The sequence below is a fragment of the Syngnathoides biaculeatus genome, chromosome 5 (genome assembly GCF_019802595.1).
Source record: "Syngnathoides biaculeatus isolate LvHL_M chromosome 5, ASM1980259v1, whole genome shotgun sequence".
In the NCBI taxonomy this organism is placed as follows: Eukaryota; Metazoa; Chordata; class Actinopteri; order Syngnathiformes; family Syngnathidae; genus Syngnathoides; species Syngnathoides biaculeatus.
Genome location: NC_084644.1, coordinates 6652064 through 6668631, shown reverse-complemented (window position 1 = coordinate 6668631; position 16568 = coordinate 6652064). Strand labels below are relative to the sequence as shown.

Here is a 16568-nt window from a genome sequence, read left to right as displayed (position 1 = left end):
TGCGCTGTGGCGCAGCTTCGAGGGAACATTGCTCAAGACTACACAAAATAAGCGACGTCTTTCAACATCTATGTATTTCTATTAGTAAATTTTACGCATGTGATTTTTCGTGCTCGACTGTGCAGATTTGCGAGTGCGACGGCGCGCTGGCGCGTACGTGCCCATCAAATCACAGTGACTGAGGTAAATGTGCTGTGCCCCCTGTAAAATATGTATTTTGAAATGATCTTAGCCATTACGTTTGCGCATGCATAATGTATAACTACTTAGTGCATATTTGTTTCAAAACTTATAACTGTAACACGAGCATTGAGTTTTCTTACAAATGATTTATTCATTGAATAAGACAAAACAGACACAGTAAGATGACATATAAACCCCCCCAGGAAAAAAAAAAAAAAAACATACATGACTGGCATTTAATAAAAAAAAAAATAATAATCTGCGGTCATCACATGGTGTCGCACACACAGACGCGTTGGAGGAAAGCGGGGGAATTTCAAATTAAAACGGCGGCACTGGAAATAAATACAATTCAGTCTTCGTGGAATCCCTTTCGTCAAGTCTTCCTAAGCAGAACCTCGCCGCGAGAAAACATTTGCGATATTTACAATCCCAGCGGGGGAGAGCTCCAAATAACCAATAATTCGGCACGTTTGCTCTTTTCCGAAGAAATACTGGAGCGACAGAACAAAACAGTAGAACACGTCAGACATTTTAAGTGTTTTATGTCAGGAACGAGCTCCGTTACGCACGCGTTCCAGTTCGGAGTCTTCAACACGTGTTGTACTGTATCGGCGTCCTTTTGCGAGAAACTGTAATTGTCAGTGATTATGAATTTCTTTATGGACACGTATAGAGCTCGTGCACCATTTTCACGGCGCCGTATTGCCGGTCAAAAGGGGCCGCTCAGCAGCGCGGGGGACGTTGAACCGGAGGAGAATATTTGCAGTACTCGAGACTTGTTGTGCTGTTGGTTGTCACAACAGACGAGACAGATATTCAAAGAGGTTCTTTGGAATAGCGGCAATTAAACGCGATGGATGGTGCCCGACCAAAATATACACACGACTGTGTAGCGATCACTTCACTTCAGGTAGGAATTATTCTTCTCAATCCCAAATTATCAAAAGGATTTACAATGCCAAATTGGCTCACTCGAGAACAAAGCGTATTTAAAAAAAGAAAGGGAGTCGTCTCCAACGTACACGGAAGCGTGTTGCGGCCACACGTTAAACTTCAGTAAACCTCTCCTCGACAGCCTTTTTTTTTTTTTAAAAAAATATGCATTGTTCTCAAATGAGTCCAATGCGTATTTAAAAAAAGAAAATAAACCGTCGGTCACACAGAGGTTTACATAGATTAACGTTTGGCCGCAACGCGCTTCCGTGTACTCGGGCTGAAGCCTATCCCAGCGGTTTATTTTCTTTTTTTTTTTAAATACGCATTGGACTCATTTGAGAACAATGCATATTTAATAATAATAAAAAACATGTCATGGAGATGTTTACCAAAGTTTAACGTGGGCAGCGTCCCATTTTTGGGACATTATGATTTTCACGCATTATATCCTTCAGTATCTCAAAATATTTGAGTGTTTTAATCTAAAGTCATAATTTGGTATCAGGAGAAGATAACTAGTCGGTCAAAGTTAGCACGGGGGTATTTCCCTTTCCTTCCTGACCCAACCTGGCTGCCTCAAGTTATCATATATAAATAAACCATAAATGAAAAAGAAGTGTTATTTCCGTGATCGTGGCCTGTTAGGAGACTTTTATCTCACTAAGGCGAAAAATTGCCACCCTGCCCATGAATGGGTTAACGTGTGGCCGCAACACGCTTCCGTGTACGGAGGAGCCGACTCGCTGTCTTTTTTTTTTTTTTCCCCCAATCATAGTTAATGAATGCGAGTTTGTGTAAAACCGGGGATCATTTATTTCAATATTGGTATTTGTATTGGAAAAATCTGAGTGGCTCCATCGCTATGCGGGATTTATTCTTGATTGAGAACAGATCCAGCAAGGAAGTGTTTGTATGCGTCCAAGACTTTTATACGCTTTCAAACTTTTCCGTGTAAATCTGGACGATTTATTCACCAGATGCACGTGTAGATCCGGTTGTCCAAGACAAGCGGAAGCGGGTTAACACTCCACAATTTCTTGTCGGCGAAAACACCGACTTCGGTATTAAATATGGGTCCCTCTCATTTTTTCACGTAACTTCGTTTATTATCACCTTGTAAATGTTTAACGGTAACCGGACAAAACTCTGGCCGTCGCGCTATAAGACGTATTCCCGCGTCGTCTCCAAGCGACTTAGCATTGAGCAAGGCCTTGTTAGACCGGCACTTCCGTCATTTGATGACGTAGGTGCACGAGCGCTATGAAACATAAACGGCCTCCAGTGGCAATGCTCGTGTTGACGTTAGTTGTGGGAGAAAAGAAAAAAAAATGCGATATAAAGAATAATTTGCACGTTTCCAAATTAAAAGTCAATTTTGAGAAAATTGAAGATTATAAATGAGTGAAAAATCCAGGTTGGCAGTCCCGATTGTAGGTACGCTGCGTGCTTCACGGACGTTATTGAGGTGAACGACAAAAGTTCGTCGAGCTCGGGACTGATTATGATTACGCTGATGAAGGCACTTGTGAAAATCCATAAAAAAAAAAAAAAATGGCACTTTTATTTGCTGTTGATTAAAAAGTGTCTAAGGAAGGCAAACAAAACAAGTGGTGCGCTCCATCGTCACGGCGACTCACACCACCGAGACGCCCTGCGCGGGGTTGTTGAGGGCCGAGACCACGTCGGGCCTCTCGATGCGGGCCAGCGCCGAGCACAGCGGCCCCAGGGTGGAACCTTCCTTCAGGGCCCAGTTGGAGAGGAGCGTGCGCGCGGGGGCCTCGCCGCGCCCGAACAGGTCCAGCTGTTCCGCCTCGTACCCCAGCGCCTGGCCCAGCTGCCGCCAGCCGCGCCCCGCCCCTTCCTGCAGGAGGCGCTCCACCTCCTCCTGCCTGTGGGGGGGCAGGTTGATGTACAGGCGGGTGTCCTGCTTGCTGTCCCGCTTTGTACCTGCGGGGAGGGGAAGATGCACTGGCCTCAATACCATCCATCCATCCATTTTCTTTGCCGCTTATCCTCACGAGGGTCGCGGGGAGTGCTGGAGCCCATCCCAGCTGTCAACGGGGCAGGAGGCGGGGTTACACCCTGAACTGGTTGCCAGCCAATCGCAGTGGCCTCAATACACGTGTCACAATTTGGACATTTTTCACTTGGGGGTCTGCTCACTTTTGTTGTCACTGGTTTACACTTCAACAAACTCTATTTTGGGGGGGAGCGGGTAAATTTACTCGGTTACACAACATATTATACCAGCTGACGACTTTACATAATCGCCCAGTGTGAGATCTTCAATAATTTTCCACCAAAAGGCAATAAAATATGAATATAAGAACGTCATCTGTTTTTTTATTTTCAACTTGAAGTAATGAAAAAGAAAATTATGGAGTAAACAAAATGAGATTTCACGTTAAAGGGCGTCGTGCGTAAATTATGTTTCGCCAGTAATTACACATTATGTATCTGTATACTGGAGACATTGATTGATGACCCCCCCCCCCCCGGTAAATTCCAGCAACCCCCTTTTGCACACTCATACTGGGTAAAAACTGGTTTTCATCTGTCGTCGCGGCACGCAAACACTCATTCGGAACCCGTTTGAATTTAAAAAACACGTCCAGAGTTTTTATGACTGCCAGATGAATTTCCACGGCACCAAATATGCATTTTTGAAAGTTTTAAATGACATAATTCACGAGGATGCAGGACGTAGGAATACATAAACGATTGCAATTTTTTTTTTTGGGGGGGGGGGCAAATAAAGACTGTTTCGCATCGCGTTTAGCAAATAAAGCCACTCTCAAAGTCGACGGTCTAGGAAACAGATGACTTTTTGGAAAAAATGAAAATAAACGGTTTTGAAGCGTGGCTCTAATTGTGCGCTCGTTGGCGGCGATCCGCACCTTTGGAGGGCTGATTGTCCTGCAGACTCTGCGAGTCGAGGAAAACGCCGCTGTCACTTTGCAGCTTTTCGCCCTCCGGAGACGCTCCCAGTTCGGCGGCGCGGGCCTTGGACAGAGCCTGCTTCTGTTTGCACGAACGCCAGCTGCGACGAGGCCAAGGTAGAGCGGACGCGGTTTTAGGTTAGAATCCTTCTGGTGGGCCTTCTGGGGATGAGGAACCTACCACTTGTAAGCGACGTAGACCAGCAGGCCCAGGACCACCGCTGCCAGCACCGACACGTAGGCCAGGATGTTGTTGCCGCCCTTCTCGCCCTGGGGGGTGAACTTGGGTGTCCCCGGGGCTGGACTTCTTCCGCCTGCCGTCACCTCCTCCACGCCGGTCCAGCTCGGAGTGTCGCGGGAGAGAATGTGCAGTTTTTTATCTGGTGAAAGAAGTGCAATTATTGTATCTGCATATACGGAAACTGCAGTAATTAGTCACCCCCCCCCCTTCCCCACAGAGGATAAATACATATGCACGAGAGTATTGTTATATTGCATGTCTACATGTGTCGCTGCACTGTCTGTGTTCAAAAAGCCGTAGTGCGATGGGTTTTGTTTGCCTCTCGATAGCGTTTTTTGCATCATGTCTTAGCATTAAGTCACTTTTTTAAGTTGTGGTTTGATGAATACAAAACAAGGAATTCTCTTTGTTTCCATAAACTCAAAAATAAACTGCCTGAAACGAGCACGTTGACTCGTTTTTTTCAAGAATTGTTCACTTTCTGTTGTGACGTCAGCCCCAAGTGTGATTGTTTTGAAATCCAGGTTGAAAACGCTTCTTTTTTCTCATGCTTTTTAGAATATATGCACTTTTTGATGATATTACTTGCACTGTATGCGGTTTTAATTGTCTTTTTTAAAATAGTTTGTTTGTCATTTTTATTGTTTTCATTTCCGTTTTAAATGTTTTATCTCTTTGTTTTCAAATGCCTTTAATCATGTAAAGCACATTGAGTTACCTTGTGAATGAAATGTGCTCCAAAAATAAACTTGCTTTGCTTTGCTTTGGTTGCTAAGTTCACTGCCACCATTGAGGGCTCATATTTCAAAAATTTCATAAGCAACTCAAATAAAATGGCCGCATATCTCGAAAAAGGTCACTCGTAGGAATACAATGAATGGGGTTGTTTCTTTAAGAAATTTGATTTTCAATTTTTCCTCACCGCCCCCGCCAGCAGGCTCTCAAGAGACGTTAGCATTTTTCTGTCCTCTCATTGGTTAGGCAGAGCAAAATTCGCTCCAGGCAACATTTGATTAAGAAAATTACAGTATCATTTGTGGCAATCTCCACACATTAATCCATTTAACAATCAGTATCTCTGGTCAGGACAAAGTATTTTAAGTATTTTTTTTTTTAATGTTTATGTTTTGTTGTTGGATAAATATTTACCGTAATTCCCGGCCTACAGAGCGCACCTGGTTATAAGCCTCACCCAGTACATTTGTAAAGGAAATAACATTTGGTACATACATACGCCGCAGCTGTGCAAGTGCTCACATTGAAACGTGAGATATTTACAAAGAAATACGGTACACAGAAAGAGTTTAACGCTAGCGCGGCACTAACGCTAGCATGCCGCTGACAGGGCCGATTAATAAAAAAAACTTACCAATAAAAATCACTGAGACACGCCAGTAACACAGCAGCAACACGCTAGCACAGTGCTAACACTAGCGCGGCGCTAATGCTAATGCTTACGCTAGCACGGCGCTGACAGGGCCAGTTAATGAAAAAATTTACCAGTAAAAATCACTGAGACACGCCAGTAACAGAACAGCAACACGCTAGCACAGAGCTAACGCTAGCACGGCGCTAACACTAATGCTTACGCTAGTACGGCGCTGACAGGGCCAGTTGATAAAAAAAAATTTACCAGTAAAAATCTCTGAGACACGCCAGTAACAGAACAGCAACACGCTAGCACAGAGCTAACATGGCCGGTGAAAGTCACTTCCTCGGCACATATATTCCACCGGTCTCACTCTTACCTCTTCGGCTCGTGTACCACCTTGCAGCCGTTAGAAAAAAATGCACAAATTAGCCGCATCACCGCATAAACCGCAGGTTTGAAAGCGTGAAAAAAATTGCTGAACTGCTCCGAGTAGGTCCATGTGCCAAACGCACATCCTGTCTCTGACTAATACTATCAGTCGTTGAGGTCCCTGGTGTTTTAAATCCTTCCATTATGCCCGCCAACCCCCAACAGCTTTTGCATCCCTCCCACGGTTTGGCTATTTTCGCCTCAAACGCCACCAACCACGGTGCTGACCGCTCGGAGGTCAAAGAATCACGACATGGGTACACGCGACCTTACACCCGGAGAGGCAGCCGGTCAAGCCGTTTGGAAGTCGGTAGCCGAGCCGGTGGGCTCGCCCCCCGCTTTGGCCCTTTGATCGGGTCAACCTCAAACCGAGCGTTGAACCGGTGTCGCTTTCTTCGCTGCCGCCGATCCCTAGTCGGGAAGTTTCTTGGTGAGGTGCGGATTCAGATGTTCAACACATGTTTGCGTTTTTCCTCAGACGCCCTCCCTCTACTTTGATATTCTTTTTATCTCTCAGGGGCCGTTTACGTGACACTCGTTGCAACTGATCAGAAGTGTCGTTTTGGCCGTTCTCTCGCACGACATCGGCGCTTTGGAGCTGATTTTGAAGTGGGACTTCTCAAAAACAAAGATTGAAAACGCTCATCTGTGTGAACGGACGACACGCACATGTGGGTAAAAATTGAAATATAGCCGGAGGGGGGGGGGGGGGGGGGAGTCTTCAAAATAGCTTTTGGAAAGGAAACGCGCAGTTGGTGGGCATGTGTGTTGTTTCTTTCCAAAAGCGACATCGCCAGCGCGTGACACATGCATAGTTTTTGTTGTACGTCTTCAACTGGAGATCGGTTTGGCGACGGCCTTGTTTCCAACAAGCGGGACAGTTCGATTCTGTCATTTCCATTGGAAACGGTCCTGAAACCCAAACTGTTCCTGAAAGTCTTTTTGTCGGGCTGCCTGCTTGCCTTCATGTTACATTTAGGGATGGACAAAATAACACTGCTAAGCGTTCAGTCAGTTGACAGTTACCCATCCGTCCATCCATTTTTTTAGCCGCTTATCCTCACGAGGGTCGCGGGAGTGCCGGAGACTATCCCAGCTTGCTAACGGGCAAGAGGCAGGGTACACCCTGAACTGGTTGCCAGCCAATCACAGGGCACATGGAGACAGACAGCCACACTCACGATCACACACCTAGGAGCAATTTAGAGTGTCCAATTAATGTCGCAAGTTTTTGGGAATGTGGGAGGAAACCGGACTGCCAGGAGGAAACCCACGCAGGCACGGGGAGAACATGAACCCGGGACCTTCGAACTCTTTCCAGCTGAGCCACCATGCCGCCCAGTTGACAGTTAATTTTAAAAATTTACGAGTGTTTCCTACCATTTATTGAGCCACCACGCAAAAATGCCACAAAATATAGCAAACGACGCAATAATGATCTTGTCTCAATTTACTCACTAACTTACTGTTTCTTACTCTATGCGTGTCATGACTTATCCTGTCGGATGACGTTAGCGAATCCCACGTAAGTGAAAGTGCATTTGATTGTCCTGCCTGTGAAAGGTTGTCATTAGCGTGGATAGCTTAGAGAGATTTACACTATTTGTTGTAAATAAATACAAAGCCTTGAACCAAATAATTAAATTTGGGTAGTTTGCCACCGCACCCCTGATGAAACACTGGTTGGCAAACCCTGAGAAAACAAAGCTAGTGTAGCTAGCTAATGGGTTGTTTTCACTGACGTCACAATTTTTGCTAAATTAGCCACACACCACTGCGCGCCGCCATTTAACCTCTCTACCTAACGAGTACAAGTGTGGAAGTCTACGGAATACTCTCGGTTACCGTTTGTGTTTTTGTCTTTCACGGGCGTCCCGGGACGCAAGTACACAAGAGAGGACTCGCTAACCATCGGAGAGCCTCCTTCTGACTTTTTTTTGACAACTCTCGCCAATTCGCTGAAGCTTTTTCCAGAGTTGCTAGTCCGCGCGCTCTTCAAAGCCTCGCGATCCGGTACACAAGTCCAGCTGTGTAAGCGGGGATATCGTCTAACGCTTCCGACGAAAGACTTTGGACGTTCTGTGGCTCTGTGCTTCACGGAGACTTCGCTTTGCGGACGATTCCCCGACGCTGCTATCCCGCTACCCGGTCTCAACCTCCATCACGCTAAGCTAGCAAACTTAATCGATACTCTTTTCAGAAGGCCAACATTACATTTAAGATCCTTTTTTGTTAGTCGCTTGAAAGATTCAAGAATTTTGTGAAATACTGGATTTGTTTATTCGTTTGTCTTTCTGCCATTGTCATCAAATTATGAAGATTTCGCTTCGCTTGTGGTGAACTAATATACAGGCTTTACTTTTCGAAAAAAAATAGAATAAATGGAGTTTGTCTCGATATTAAAAAAATTAATTTCCACCACATTTCGTTTTGCGTGTTAGCATAGAGGTAAGTGCTCCTCCTTCGTGATTTCTGTCACATAGAGTAAAAGATCAAGTGCGCAATACTGCGCCTTTGTGACGCAGTCCCGAGTCCCATGATGTGAGTATGCCAGGTAGCCTAATACTCAATCTGGGCTTGATGTGCTGTCGGTCGCGTCTTCAATAAATGCGGTTAGAAACATAATGTCGTCCACCTTGCCTTTGCATGAGCAACGTGAGCTCGGGGATCCAAAATGGCCGCCGTTCCAGGCAGCACAACGGGTGACGTCACGTGAAAACAACCCACAAAGCTAGCAAACGAGATAGAGAGAGATTGGATAGAATTGATTGAAATGCCCCAAAATGGAAGGGAAAAAACAGTATTTCGGTCGCTACGTGGTGTGTGGAATCGTATCGCTTGGTTGTTGCTTCTCCAAGGTCATCGTAGTGTAAACACAGGCTCAAGTTTTCTTCATAATCGTTCCCTCCCCAAGTATTTTCCTCACAACTTACCCATGCAGATTGTGTCAGAGTTGGGCATGCAGGCCCGGATCTCCACCTCGCTGTCCTTGCACCGGGCGCACGTCTGGCACGGTTTGGTGTTGGCGTGCTCTTCCGAGAAAGTTCCCGGTGCGCAGAGCCGGCACTGCGTGAAGAAGCCGCCGTCGCATTCGCATTGCGTGTCCTCGGCGGCGGAGCAGGCGGCCGACGTGGGGACGCCGTACGGGCACCGCGAGCACGGGAGGCAACGGCCGAGGTCTTCGGAGGAGGAGAAAGTTCCTGGAGGGGGGACGAAGTGGGGGGAGGCGGTGTTAAGTCTGACATGTGCCTCAATTAAAGAGGTCTATTTGTGGGGAAACGCTAGAAGATAATTGCCTACCCTGCGGGCACGGCGAACATTTGGTATCTTCTTTTCCGCACTCCGCCGCCACTCCGAAGCCCGCGGGACACGCACGGCAACACTCGCCGGATTCGGTGAACTTCCCACTGGCACAAGTGTCGCCGGAGACGACCTCGGAGGAAACAAAAAGCATTATTATTGTTATTGTTATTATTATCTCTGTCAAGGAGGTTATGGGGTGGGGGGGGTGGGGAGGTTATTATTTACTGTTCCAAAACTAAAGCAAGATCAATAGAAATTATGAATTAAAGTCAGAGAATTTATGGACTTGTTGCAGTAATAATAATCATCACACACATGTGCACCATCTTGTTTTTTATCCATTGTTTGAATAGCACAAAATTCCCATCAAACAGATTTTCTCAAGGATCTGTTGAGGACTCGATGAAAAAAAAATCCATGTAATTTGCCCTGACATATTAAAAGTGTTTTTTCTGAAGTTATCTAATATTAAAAAAAAAATGATGATGATGATGATTTACAATGATTAAGGGTCACCATGCATACCTGTTCTCAAAATAATTCGCCAGGGTTCCTAGGAATATTAGAGAAGTGATCATTTGAAAATGTATGTATAGTATGTATATATGTATTATGAATTGTCATTTAAAAAAAAATGCCCAAAAATAAATCAACAAGGATTAGGGCCTAGAAATTATGGTTCAGTGGAACCTCGATTTAACAGACTTTGGATTTGAACAGGCGGCAGAGAAGCTGGTGGCGTTCCTGGGTGTATGTTGATTTGCATGGTAGAGTTTTAAGTTACACTTACGAACATGGGGCTGGTTTCCTCCCATATCCCCAAAACATGCAACATTAATTGGACACTCTAAAATTGCCCGTAGGTGTGATTGTGGGTGCGGCTGTTTGTCTCCATGTGCCCTGCGACCAGTTCAGGGTGTACCCCGCCTCCTCCCCGTTGACAGCTGGGATAGGCTCCAGCACTCCCCACGACCCTCATGAGGATAAGCGGCGGAGAAAATGGATGGATGGATGGATTTTAATTTCCACTTCAGTACTTTTGCTCCTTTTTTGACCTTACCACACATGCTAGAAAAGACACACTCATACTAAATAAAAAATTAGAGCAGTGGGTGACTGGAAAAGAGCCCCCCCCTCCCCGTTTAATCTTTCCATCTGCCACAGTTTTGGCCCCCGTAAAGTGCCCGTAGCCCCTTATCTGCAAGTGGGTAAATGGAGAGCCCAGTGTGAGTTATGACACGGGCGATAGATCGGACATTCCTAGCAGATTGTGCAGCGGGGTTTGGCGCCTGACAGCAGTGGCTGGCTTTAATCAGGTGGCTTTGGAGCGCTGTGAAGAATAAAGTTGGCTGGGGGGGGGGGGGGGTCAAGAGGAGCTTCGACACCTCCGGCTCATTGCGAATGAATGACAATGTGCAATCTCGCCGGAGAAAACGTGGGAGGCGGGGAGGGGGAAGCACATCAAGGGGGCACTTCCGGCCCGAGGCGAGGGTGTCGGTTCCACGTTGCTGCCCAGCATGCGAGTGTCTGTCTGGGGGGGAGAGCGAGGACTTTGAAGTCCCCCGAGACCCCCCCCCCCCCCTGCCCCCAGGTGTGCGGATGAGGCTCACTGTTCTCCAGGCATCTTAAACATGCACACATTTAATAGCGGATCGGCCCACAGTGCCCCGCAGGGGTGGGCTGACGAGAGCAAACAGATGTCTGACAACGGACCTCGGGGGGGGGCAGCCAAACAACCCACTGATGTCTCTCAAGTCTGAAGAAACGCCAACAACGTGCGCCAACTTGCAGCGCCTCAGACCGAAAGCCGCCCCCCCCCCCCCCCATTTCACGTACAAAGCCGGGATTCCTGAAGGCTCCGAGCCGCCGACGGGACTGCAGAAAGCGTTTAGAATCCGGGACTCGGCCGGATCCAAAATCAACAACCCCTGGGCCGAGAGCCGGCCTTTTCAGAGGAGCTCGATGATATCGGAGCACCAGCCGCAAAACCCAGATCAGGGGTATTAAGGGGGGGGGAAAGGGGGCGCCGGCATCCGGCAGAAACCAGATTCAACTCCTTTTAAATCTCGACTTTGATAAATATTTGGAGATGGCGATTCTGTTCGGGGGTCTGACGTCGCCTGGAGGCCAGAATCAGCCCCGAGCTGCCCGGGCAAGTCCACGGCGAAAAATGGCGTCCATCCAGAGTGTGGGAACACTCATCCGCGCAGCAGACTGGTGACTAAACCCAAATTATCCAATCTGGGAATGGAATGATGGGTAATGTTTACCAGCGGGATTTTCTGAACACGCGATAAACAGAATAACATTATGGGAGCATTCAAATTGGGTACAAAGAGAACAAAATGACTACAAATTTGCATTTTTGAAGAAAAAAAATGGTTCTGTTTTATGTTTTTTATTTTGTGTGGACCTCGAAGAGATGAATGAATTCCCATTCATTTTAATGGGGAAAGATTAACAAGCGCGGTCTTTGAACAAATTAAACGCTCAAACACGGTAATTTCCGGCCTATAAGCCGCAACTTTTTTTCACACGCTTTCAACCCAGCGATTTATGAAAGTGACATTTACCGGTGTGGCCCTGTTAGCACTGCGCTAACGTGTTACTGCTGTGTCTCAGTGATTTTTACCATTGTTTTTTTTTTTTTTTTTTACCGGCCCTGTTAGCGCAGTGCTAGCGACGCTAGGATTAGCGTTAGCGACGCTAGCGTTAGCGCGGCGGCGTTAGCATTAGCGTGACGGGGCTGGCGTTTTTTTTTTTAACTAGCCCTGTTCGTGCTACCGTGTTGTTGCTACGTTAAGATAAGCTAAGGTATTAAAACTTTCTATCTACCGTCTTTCTTTGTAATTATCTCGTGTTTCAATGTTTGTTTTAATGTGAGCACTTTCGCCTTTTACACAGCTGCGGCGTATGTATGTTCCAAATGGTATTTCCTTTCCAGATATACTGGGTGAGGCTTATAACCAGGTGCGCTCTGAAGGCCGGGAATTACGATAAGTACCAATGTATGTCAAGTATGCAGACAAACACACTTTTTTGCACCTCGAGTCTGAGTTCGAAGAGCTTAAAGCCCTTTTCAAGTGCGGGTATCTCCTCCAATCCGACCTCTTAACGTCACAAAATGTCGGTTCCGGAACCTCAAGCATGACTTTTATCCGTAGATGTCACGCATCAGTTCCACAGTTAAACCGTCGCCATCATAAATCCCTTTTTTTTTTTTTTCACAATGAAGGGATTGTGTTGGACTTTGGAAGATTTTTCCATCTCTCCAAGTTGACTAGAAAAAGAAAAAAAAAAAGATTAACTTGAAGCGCTGAACTGCTATCAAAGGTCCTGCTGTGACTTTGTGTGCACATTTGTGGGAGGCTTTAAGTGGTTGTGCGCGCACTCAAGCACACTGATGCTTATCTGCTGCCTTCGGGGCCAGAAAGTCAAGAGTTGAAGAAGAAGCAAATGGGGGGTCGCAGTTGTTGTCGGCCGCCCCCATCCCACCCCACCTGCCATTGGCGTACGAAGAAGTTGCAATTTGAAGGGATTCCTCACTGGGACTAGACGGACCACCGAGGAGGAGCGGCGCTCGCGACGTGGGGGCTCTGGAACTCCGCGGCTGCTGGAGTCACTCAGTCAACAAATGCGCACAAATGCTCACACATAACCTTCGCCCGAGCCCGCCGAGACCTTTTCCGAGTCAAAGCTTTCATTTCGAGCAGTTTATCGGATCTGCGTGAAAGTAAGACGCGTGAAAGGATGAATTCTCTTTTGCCTCCACGGGAACACGCCAACAGGGGTGCCAAACTCATTTTTGTCGCGGGCCACGTCGTAGTTCCGCTTCTCCTCGGAGGGTCGTTAAGACTGTTGAAACCACAAAGATCCTTAATCGCTTCATCATAAATAGGCATGACATTTAGGAATTCCTTCTGAAAAATATCAGAAATCAAGGGAAAATGCTCGCGATAGCTCAGTGTTATCATTGATGATATCCATCCTTACATTTTCTTTCACCGCTTATCCCCACGAGGGTCGCGGGGGATGCTGGAGCCTATCCCAGCTGTCAACTGGCAGGGCGTACTGTACACCCTGAACTGGTCGCCAGCCAATCGCAGGGCACATGGAGACAAACAGGTCCACTCACAATCACACCTATGAGCAATTTAGAGTGTCAAACTAATGTTGCATGTTTTTGGGTTGTTGGAGGAAACCGGAGTGCCCGGAGAAAAGCCACGCAGGCACGGGGAGAACATGCAAATGCCACACAGGCGGGGATCAAACCCGTGTCCTCAGAACTGTGAGGCCAACGCTTTCACCAGCAGATCCTGATAAATTTTGGTACATATTTGAACAAGAATCATGAATCATGGTTGACATGACATCTTGTGGCAGGGGGGGACAGAGGGTGATGGGTGTGTTTTTTTTAAAGTTGTGGAGACGCCCCCCTACCCCCACCAAAAGCGCCCCCCCATGCTGATTCCTGTCATTAGTATATACAGGGAGCTTAAGGAACGAATTAAAAGATGCTACGTCGTGCAGAACCGTGACAGTAAATCAAACAGGAGAGACTCATCATCTCGCATGAAAGAGCGGTGAAGGCATTGAAATACACAACCCCCCCCCCCCCACCTCCCCCCTCCCACCTCGGTTGGGGAATTCATACTGCGGTAACACATTAACTAAGCGAGTCCCCGCACACTTTACACGGGCTAAAAGTGTGGGAGAAAATCAGGATAATTGCTCCATTCCGGATATCCCGAATGCGCCGAGAGCGAGGCCGCGTTTTCACAGCGAGATGCCCCGTGTAACAAAAAGCTATTTTTTATGGGGGGGGGGTGGGGGGCGCCGCTGCTAGTAAATGAAAACGGATTCAGAGTTCGTCGGCACAATCACAGCACCCCTGGAATTAAGACGTTTGAAAAGCGGGTGCGCAAAGCACGGCCCCGGGGCCCCACGGGGCCTGCGGCGTTCTTTAATCAGGCCCGCTGAGTATTTAAGTGATCAAAGGTCTCGTCAAGTTTGCATTCATTGAGCCATTTCTTCCAAACATTCACCAATCAAAAGGTATTCATTTGCATGCATGATCATTATCGCTTTGAAAAATCATCTGTAGTTTAACTGTATATAATTTACACATACATTTAATGTGTTATATTTTATATATATATATGTGTGTGTGTGTGTGTGTGCATAGTATTACATTCTGACGTTAGTTAATTATTTATTATTATTATTTATAAATATTATTTTAAATAATTTATTTATTTATATATATTATAAATGTTCTTGTCGAAAGGCACCCTTAAATTGTGATATGAATACAGAATAATATACACGGTACATCTAGTGGTTGGCAAGAAATTAAAACGATGAAATTAAATGTTCAAAATCTGCATAACATCTTATGTTTTGTGGTTTAATTTAATTTTTTAAAGTACAGTACAGTACATTGGTTGGCTATAGTTGAGTTGTATTTAACTTTTAAGTACAACAATTTAGCATTTAATCTTTTCGAATTGTGACTAAACATCTTTTTAAGTACCTTTTGCTAATGATTCATTAACTAATTAACATATTAATTAATCCCCGGTTTTAGTGGGGTTTTTTTTTCATTCACATGTGTTTTAGCAAATATACAATTGAATTATTTCTGGAGAGATTACAAAAAAAATTTGGGGATTTTTTTTTTTTTTTAACGTAGAGGCTCTTTATTCCTGCACTTGATTTTGATATTTTTAAAAAATAAATCGAAGGGGTTCAGTCGGCGCATGCGCAAACAAATCACAAAGTGACAAAAATGATAAAAATGGGCAGAATACTTCATTAAAAGTTCCGTTTGATCTTACAACGCTTCTCCTAAATAATGCACACTTACTGCATCGTTCAGGTTCATATTACTTACCGCGGTTGTCAATCACAGAGGAGATATTTCCTAGCGAAACTTGATCAAAATATGTCTTATTATTCGGGCAACAAATTAGTGCGCATGCGGATTTGGTTTTTGACGACATTGGCACACTGACGCACACTGCCGACTACTGGCCTGGCATGCACATTACAGTCATATCCCGTAAAACTTTCAAGAAATTTCACTGTACTGTGTACAGTGTTTGTGTTTTTTTTAACATTCATTAAGTATATCACTAACCCCTGTTCATAAAAACAACACTGTATGTAAATGTATGTCATCTCCGTGTGTATCACTTTAATATGACAGAAGTGTATTCACAAGGTTGGATGTCCGAACAAGACAAATAAGCCCCGGGTGCTTTTTTTTAGGGGGTCTCCATTGAACACACACACACACATAAAAAAAAATTCAAAACAACGATAATAACACGTGACAACTTAAATTATCCCAATAAATCATTCATCATATGACTTCAACGAGCAAAACGAATTTGCAGACAGCTTTCATCTAACTGTTGGCAATTGTGAAGGCTGGGGGGGGGGATAAAATGTCATGTGAGTGGAAAGGGGGGGGGGAAGGGCTTTCTTATTTTTTCACAGATGATTACATTAACTCAACCCAAAAAAAGAGTCAGGAAAAAAAAAAAGTTTTCCAGCATGAAAACTCCCCAGCAGGCAGTGAGTGGTGTGTGCGTGCGCGCGTGTGTGAGTGCAGGAAGTGTGTTCCGAGAGACTGGGAAACTTTTTTTTTTTTTTTGTACTTCCATGAAGTTAACGTTTTTTGTCACTAGATGTTGGAAAAAAAAACCTGAATTAAAATTAAGTGACTTTTTTTTGTTCTATTATTACTAGCTGAGTATCAACAATAACGTTAAACATGAAAAGGACGGAAAACCCCAAAGTTTCTCGAAAGAGGATTTTTCTTACTTTGAGAAGGATAAAGGCGCAGATGAGAAGCGCTGCCATCCTCTTCCGCTTTTTCGCGTGACGGGCGATGAATCAAAAGTCAGTTCATCCAAAAAAAAAAAAAAAAAAAAAAAAAAAGGACGTCAAGTTGTGAAAAAAACGACAAAGCCCAAAAATTCGCTCATAGTCCAACGCTCGTCTTGCCTTTTCCAGACAGACAGACGGTGATACGTTCAAAGCCCCTCGGTCATTTCTTTACCATCCTTTACGGGGGATTGGCACAAAGTTTCTTTTGTTTCACGTCGCAGGATGCGGCGGTCGAGGGTGTGCGCGCGCGTGTGTGGGTGCTCTCCTG

General features: G+C 45.5%; 1 protein-coding gene across 1 annotated transcript; it reads right to left on the bottom strand.

Annotated features, from left to right (window-relative positions):
* Window positions 1-1559: 1559 nt before the first annotated feature.
* On the bottom strand, window positions 1560-16568 carry nradd (neurotrophin receptor associated death domain). Its single transcript, XM_061821088.1, has 6 exons — window positions 16235-16568; window positions 9404-9536; window positions 9037-9303; window positions 4243-4441; window positions 4020-4162; window positions 1560-3069 (listed from the first exon to the last, which is right to left on the bottom strand). Exons 1-6 carry the CDS (start codon window positions 16271-16273, stop codon window positions 2756-2758), a joined length of 1095 nt encoding a protein of 364 aa, XP_061677072.1. The 5' UTR covers window positions 16274-16568; the 3' UTR covers window positions 1560-2755.

Excerpts from the sequence above, each read along its gene's own strand:
- nradd (XM_061821088.1), bottom strand. The coding sequence starts at position 16,273 with ATGGCAGCGCTTCTCATCTGCGCCTTTATCCTTCTCAAA. Across the intron at positions 9,304-9,403 it reads ATGTTCGCCGTGCCCGCAGG|GAACTTTCTCCTCCTCCGAA; the intron begins GTAGGCAATTAT and ends TCCCCCCTCCAG. Across the intron at positions 4,442-9,036 it reads CTCTGACACAATCTGCATGG|ATAAAAAACTGCACATTCTC; the intron begins GTAAGTTGTGAG and ends TTCTTTCACCAG.